Source organism: Coregonus lavaretus, assembly GCF_964263955.1.
Source record: "Coregonus lavaretus genome assembly, chromosome: 3".
Taxonomy (NCBI): Eukaryota; Metazoa; Chordata; class Actinopteri; order Salmoniformes; family Salmonidae; genus Coregonus; species Coregonus lavaretus.
The window spans coordinates 13,456,679-13,464,872 of NC_139990.1; the positions used below are offsets into that span (position 1 = coordinate 13,456,679).

The window sequence follows — 8,194 nt, forward strand, 5'->3', positions numbered from 1 at the left end:
ACAGCCCTCTAACCAATTGTACTATTATGTGTGTTTTTTCACGTTATTTGTAATTTATTCTGTACATAATGTTTCTGTCACCGTCTCTTATGACCAAAAAGAGCTTCTGGATATCAGGACAGCGATTACTCACCTCGTATTGGACGCGAAGGATATCCTACAGACACCCGACAAGGCCCAAATCCCTGTCATTCGCATGAGTAAGAGACGGAGATATCGTGGACGTAGGTTGGGGTGCCTTGTAAGGATCTGACGGCGAGCGAGTAAACTGCCTCTTCCATCAATCCTATTAGTCAATGTTCAATCATTTCAGAACAAATTGGACTACCTAAGATTAAGGTTATCCTATCAACGGGACATTAAAAACTGTAATATCTTATGTTTCACCGAGTCGTGCCTGAACGACGACATGGACAACATACAGCTGACGGGATATACGCTACATCGGCAGGATAGAACGGCTGACTCCGGTAAGACAAAGGGTGGCGGTCTGTGTATATTTGTAAACAACAGCTGGTGCACAAAATCTAATACTAAGGAAGTCTCGAGGTAGAGTATCTCATGATAAGCTGTAGACCACACTATTTACCAAGAGACTTTTCATCTATATTTTTCGTAGCTGTCTATCTACCACTACAAACAGATGCTGGCATTAAGATTGCACTCAATGAGCTGTATAAGGCCATAAGTAAACAGGAAAACGCTCATCCAGAGGCAGCGCTCCTAGTGGCTGGGGACTTTAATGCAGGGAAACTTAAATCCGTTCTACCTAATTTCTACCAGCATGGTAAATATGCAAGCAGAGGAAAAAAACTCTAGACCACCTTTACTCCACACACAGAGACGCATACAAAGCTCTCCCTCACCCTCCATTTGGCAAATCTGACCATAACTCTATCCTCCTGATTCCTGCTTATAAGCAAAAACTAAAGCAGGAAGCACCAGTGACTCGGTTAATAAAAAAGTGGTCAGATGATGCAGATGCTAAGCTACAGGACTGTTTTTCTAGCACAGACTGGAATATGTTCCGGGATTCTTCAGATAGCATTGAGGAGTACACCACATCAGTCACTGGCTTCATCAATAATTGCATCGATGACTTCGTCCCCACATTGACCGTACATACATACCCCAATCAGAAGCCATGGATTACAGGCAACATCCACACTGAGCTAAAGGGTAGAGCTGCCGCTTTCAAGGAGCGGGACTCTAACCCGGACGCTTATAAGAAATCCCGCTATGCCCTCAGACGAACCATCAAACAGGCAAAGAGTCAATACCAGACTAAGATTGAATCGTACTACACCGGCTCTGACACTCGTCGGATGTGGCAGGGCTTGTAAACTATTACAGACTATAAAAGGAAGCACAGCCGCAAGCTGCCCAGTGACACAAGCCTACCAGATGAGCTAAATCACTTCTATGCTCGCTTCAAGGCAAGCAACACTGAAGCATGCATGAGAGCACCAGCTGTTCTGGATGACTATGTGATCACACTCTCCGTAGCCGATGTGAGTAAGACTTTTAAGCAGGTCAACATTCACAAGGCTGCAGGGCCAGACGGATTACCAGGACGTGTACTCCGAGCATTTGCTGACCAACTGGCAAGTGTCTTCACTGATATTTTCAACATGTCCCTGACTGAGTCTGTAATACCAACATGTTTCAAGCAGACCAGCTCCACAGCGGAGCCGTACACTCCACAGAGCTGGGCTTTACCGAAGAGTGGCCAGAAAAAAGCTATTGCTTAAAGAAGAAAATAAGCAAACACGTTTGTTGTTCGCCAAAAGGCATGTGGGAGACTCCCCAAACATATGGAAGAAGGTACTCTGGTCAGATGAGACTAAAATTGAGCTTTTTGGCCATCAAGGAAAATGTCTGGCGCAAACCCAACACCTCTCATCACCCCGAGAACACCATCCCCACATTGAAGCATGGTGGTGGCAGCATCATGCTGTGGGGATATTTTTCATCGACAGGGACTGGGAAACTGGTAAGATTTGAAGGAATGATGGATGGCGCTAAATACAGAGAAATTCTTGAGGGAAACCTGTTTCAGTCTTCCAGAGATTTGAGACTGGGACAGAGGTTCACCTTCCAGCAGGACAATGACCCTAAGCATACTGCTAAAGCAACACTAGAGTGGTTTAAGGGGAAACATTTAAATGTATTGGAATGGCCTAGTCAAAGCCCAGACCTCAATCCAATTGAGAATATGTGGTATGACTTGAAGATTGCTGTACACCAGCGGAACCCATCCAACTTGAAGGAGCTGGAGCAGTTTTGCCTTGAAGAATGGGCAAAAATCCCAGTGGCTAGATGTGCCAAGCTTATAGAGACATACCCCAAGAGACTTGCAGCTGTAATCAAATGTAATTACAGGTTGTAAGGCAACAAAATAGGAAAAATGCCAAGGGGGGTGAATAATTTCGCAAGCCACTGTATGCCTTCTCATGGGAATAGCCTGTCTGTGTTGCTAACTAGGGGGAAGCCAATCCCATCTCTAAAGCTCTAAATCTGATCTGCAGGTATTAAAGACATTCATCACCCTGATGTGTTTAGCACCTAACCTGCATTGAGTAACGCTTAAATGAAATTCTTATGATACATCTGCCTGCCTGTGAATGAAGAGGAGGTTAGGGGGCAGCTTTGGCTGAAGGAGTGTCACGTAGAAATTAATGAATAGTCTACTTGGTTATTCTGTCCCTTCATTATGATTCTGCTTGGGGTTATAGAGAATGAAGTGTTCTCCCTCACCAGAGGGAGAAATGCTGTTTTCACTCCAACTAGACAGCATGGGCCATGGGGAGACATGTTGTTGTTGTACATTGAAGCAAATTGATTAAGGACATTACGATTTGTTATGAAATCCCAGATAACACAGGGACTGACTACAAGCCCAGTGTTGGTCAGTGAATAGTGTAACTTACTGGTAACTCATTTTGCAAGAACTACTGACATTTGGGTATGTGTATGACCAACCGCCCATCCCTGATCATCAAATTGTGTCTTGTTTTGTGTCTGTCACTGAATAGATATAATGGCCACGTTAATATTGTCTCGATTGGTCTGGTCGGATAAATCCAATCAGAAACTTATCTGAACTGAGATAAGTATTCAAATTGCTTTGGGTAATTAGCCTACATGACTTGGCCGGTAAAGATATTGGCTGTATACATACATATGTAGACATACTATTCCTTGTTGAGCAATTTGTCTGTAATACAGTATGTTTGAGTGTATACGTTCAGAACATATGCCTATATCACACATTAGAGTGAATCCCTGTAGACTTGTTAAAAGTGAAGTATTCAGGGCTAAACTTTAGGAGGCCTACTCCTTAATGAGGCCGGCTGTAAAAGCACCCCGCAGACAGTCGATGAACACACAAACCTGACACACACTTTAATTACTAATAAATTGTGAGCCAGATAAACGCAGCGAGGAGCGGATTTCTCTCCCAGAGGGTTCTAATCGCTGTAAAGCCAAGTGCTGATCCTAACTGCCGACTACGAGGCTTCCATGGCAGGTGCCACTGCACTGAGGAGTCCCACAACAGACGCTGCTATCTGCTATTGACTCCAAACGGCACTTACTCTCAATTTCCTCCATCTCTCTTCTACGGACTGGAACACAACTTGCATGCACATGTCCATGCACAACTTCTCTCTGTAGACTATAAGGAAAACATGGTATGGTTGGTATGAGATCAGAGGGATTCTGGGAAGTATTGATGATCAAACTCAGGAAGTATAGAGCTTACTGTATATGTTTTGATTGGTCTTGGAGTGAATTTGGATGAATGGTGTGATCAGTTTTGCTTTGATGAAGTTGGAAGAAGTTTGATTTCTGTCTTTATCAGGAACATCAAGGCCCAAGTCTAAGAAGTTCAGGAATCTAAAGGCTCAATAAGGTATGGTAGGTCCCCCCACCAAAAAAGAAGCAAAATGTATATTTTATTGAAATGTAACAGATTATGTGACATTATGATGCGCTAAGAAAAGCATGGAGCTCAGCTTGATCTGTATCTTTGGAGAGAGATGTGTGAAAACTAATGTACAATATTGGGATACTCTTGATAGCCCTGATGAAATTGATTAAATGTATACTGTGCACTATTAGGTACAACGTGTTGGGAGACTCATGATGCAAATTATGTTGAGAATATGTACTGTACATGCTTAAATGTCTGGCAATTCAGATCCGTAACATTTATTGACTTTCAAATCCTACCATTATAATAATCAGTGAGACATGCATATAAAGAACTCAAACGCAATAACATTCAACTGATAAAACTTACAGTATTTTTTATTCATATGTACACCTCCATCCCCACCTTCCCCCAGAAATAAAAGTTTAAGTCATACATTTGATGAATACTTATAATATATTTTGACAGTTCTACAGCATATGTACATGGTTGCTGTTTTCATGGATTTACGAGAGAGAGAGAGAGAGAGAGAGAGAGAGAGAGAGAGAGAGAGAGAGAGAGAGAGAGAGAGAGAGAGAGAGAGAGAGAGAGAGAGAGAGGAGAGAGATTGTGGGAAGTGGGGAGACAGCTTTATGGGTGCATATACAGACACAGCTCAATTCGGGATAAACTATGTACAATACAAACCATTCATACAAATTAGGCTCTCTAAGATATAGAATTCATTACATTACATTTTTTATTAAGTCAATGACAATGAGCAAAGCCCCCCAATCAATCACAATTGAATATAAACAATAAACCTAATAAGGCTGTGATTTTCTAATAAGAATCTGAGCCAGGACTTATACAGGGACAAGCTGAAGATTGAACAGCATCATTCCTGAACATGTAAAATGCGTTTTTTTCTTTTTATAAAACGTGCCTGCGGGAGAAGCCTACTCAACGCTAGGTAAGTCCGCCAGGCTGGTAAGACCACCTCCACCTGATACTTGGATTGCACACCGACACTCTCCTCTTCTTCAGCTCTCTCGACTGTGGGGTCGAAGGGTTTGGAAATGTGTGGGGATTTTGAAGGCCTTCAAGGATAGGAGGCTGGACTGTTATTTCTGACAGAGCGGAATTGAACTGCTATGAATGAATAGTATTGCAGGTGCGAACAAAACATAGGATCCTGTACATTGCCATCCAATTGATAGCTCACAGAACTGAACTTTCACACAGAAAGTATGGTGGTCCTAAGGAGCAAAGTAAGTAAGAAATACTAAAAGGAGAAAATTTAAGCGCCTAGAATCAAACTGGACCAAGCAAATTAACATAACATATCGATAACATTAACAAGTTGTTACAAACTAATAAGACTTACATGAAATGCTGATTTTACTTAGTTACAAATGGAACTATCAACCCCAAATATGTACACATGATGCATCTATGAAATCACTGATGGAAAAAAGGTATGAAACCTATAAAACAAATGAATTATAATCGATATTATTTGTTTAGTCATAGTATAATGTATCACTGCCCCATAAATCTTTACTTTCTGTATTGTCTTAATTTTATAAATAGATAATCAATTCATTTTACACATTCTTTTATTTTCAGAACAGTACAGCTAACATATATTTCTCTGGGTGGGGAAAAAGAAGAAGAAGGCCCACTCTGTAACTCTCTGGTCCTTCACATTGGGGTTGTTGTTGTAGGCGTGTTCAGCCAGAAGGGAAGTAGGGAGTGTCACTGTGGTAGTTGTAGTCCGGACAGACTTTCTGCACCAGCTTGTAGTCAGTGCTGTAGAAGGAGATGTAGATGCAGATGACTTTAAAAGGCTTGGAGCAGAGCCAGGAGACGTGGCTCTGAGTCTGCTCCTGGTAACACGTCTTGGACGGGTCGAAGTTACACAGCGTGTTCCTGGCGCCCTTCTCCACCTTCTCGTACTCTATGCGGCAGTTGAAGGACTTGGAGTCCTTGGCGTCAATCACGGACTGCTGGGCTGCCACGTCGAACTCCACGATCTTGGTTGGTGGGACGAGACTCACAGACACGTTGCCCTGGCCTGTGGAGTTGTGTCTGAAGTAAACGCTGAAGGTTCCGTTGCCGTGGTCCACGATCTTCCCGGTGATGAGGAGGTTAAGCTTGACCGTCTTAATGTTGGAGTGGAAGTCTCCCCAGCCGAACATCTTCTTGAACTTGCCCGTCTTGACCATAGGCCGCCGCTTGGCTCTCGGTCTAGAATCCTGGAGGTCGGTGGAGTTCCTCAGCCAGTCCCAGAGGTCCTGCTCGGAGTAGGGCTCCGGGGTGTCGTAGCGCAGGTCCAGGGCCGTGGTGTTCTCTTTGCCATGGAGAGTCTGTGACAGCAACCTGCTGATTGACAGGTCCTTGCCGCTTTCTGTCCATATGTGTTTTAACGTCGACTTGGGGCTTCCCGACTTTAGGAGGTCCGCCTTGGAAGCATGAACACTTGTCACCTGAAACAGAGAGAAGAGGAGATATGTTTCACTAACTGGTTTGTCATACATTTAGAGGCTGTTACAGGAGACACGGTAGTACTTGAGACAATCAAACAGGCAAAGAGACACTTCAGCAGATATTAAAATCAGATTCAGGAAAAATTGACTTCACATTCAGGTACTGCACATAGCTTTCTACAAAACAGACAGATCAAAATGGATTCTGAAGTGGGGAGAGGACAGGAGAGATACCGGTAATCCATCTTTCAGCAAGCTTCAATTTCGAAACGTGTTAGCAGACAGCCCCCATTTAGGAAATAGAACGTGTGAGAGACAGAACACAGCGATCAAATTATATTAGCCATTGTTGCCATCTCTCTCTCTCTCTCTCTCTCTCTCTCTCTCTCTCTCTCTCTCTCTCTCTCTCTCTCTCTCTCTCTCTCTCTCTCTCTCTCTCTCTCTCTCTCTCTCTTCTCAGATAGTAGAAGGGATTTCCACTTTGCTCCCCCAGATAGATAAATGCAGTGGCTATTCAGTAAAGACCAGACTATTAAGCAAAGCGCTGCTTGGATTGATGATTGATGAACCCCCAGGTTTTCACCATTTAGCCACGATGACTGGAATTAGGTTCATACAGGACCCGGCGGAGGGAAGTGACATTGATTGGCTGATTTCTACTGTAAGATGTGACAGCTGATCCATCTTGCCCAGGGTTTTCTGCATTTCGTTGGCTGAGGCCCTCCGGGATCGATACGTAGAAAATAAGATTTCGCTACCAATCAGTTGGCCCTTTGGACATAAATTGACTTCCTCAGAGCGCGTCAGCACTAAGGGGTGATCCCTATAGCCAGGTTTAAGCATATCGTTGGGTAGGGGGAGAATATGCCTATAGGTGGTTTGCATAGGATGCTGAGAGAAGATCATTTTTTTCAAATATCATTACATTGAGGGCTCTATTCAATGCGCAAGTTCAGCTTTACAGCGTGATTGAAATTTAAAGACAATGTTCCAATCTATATCCACAGTAAAACGAGTCCTATATCGACATAACCTGAAAGGCTGCTCAGCAAGGAAGAAGCCACTGCTCCAAAACCGCTATAAAAAAGCCAGACTACAGTTTGCAACTGCACATGGGGACAAAGATCGTACTTTTTGGAGAAATGTCCTCTGGTCTGATGAAACAAAAATAGAACTGTTTGGCCATAATGACCATCGTTATGTTTGGAGGAAAAAGGGGGTAGCTTGCAAGCCGAAGAACACCATCCCAACCGTGAAGCACGGGGTGGCAGTATCATGCTGTGGGGGTGCTTTGCTGCAGGAGGGACTGGTGCACTTCACAAAATAGATGGCAACACGAGGAAGGAAAATTATGTGGATATTGTGAAGCAACATCTCAAGACATCAGTCAGGAAGTTAAAGCTTGGTCGCAAATGGGTCTTCCAAATGGACAATGACCCCAAGCATACTTCCAAAGTTGTGGCAAAATGGCTTAAGGACAACAAAGTCAAGGTATTGGAGTGGCCATCACAAAGCCCTGACCTCAAGCCTATAGAACATTTGTGGGCAGAACTGAAAAAGCGTGTGCGAGCAAGGAGGCCTACATACCTGACTCAGTTACACCAGCTCTGTCAGGAGGAATGGGCCAAAATTCACCCAACTTATTGTGGGAAGCTTATGGAAGGCTACCCGAAACGTTTGACCCAAGTTAAACAATTTAAAGGCAATGCTTCCAAATACTAATTGAGTGTATGTAAACTTCTGACCCACTGGGAATGTGATGAAATAAATAAAAGCTGAAATAAATCATTCT

General features: G+C 43.4%; 1 protein-coding gene across 1 annotated transcript; it reads right to left on the reverse strand.

Moving 5' to 3' along the window:
* Window positions 1-5,646: 5,646 nt before the first annotated feature.
* Window positions 5,647-6,453, reverse strand: LOC311122640 (neurexophilin-1-like; the record flags this gene model as incomplete). Its single annotated transcript, XM_084158086.1, has 1 exon — window positions 5,647-6,453. One exon carries the CDS (start codon window positions 6,451-6,453, stop codon window positions 5,647-5,649), a length of 807 nt encoding a protein of 268 aa, XP_084014212.1.
* Between the last annotated feature and the right edge of the window lie 1,741 nt (window positions 6,454-8,194).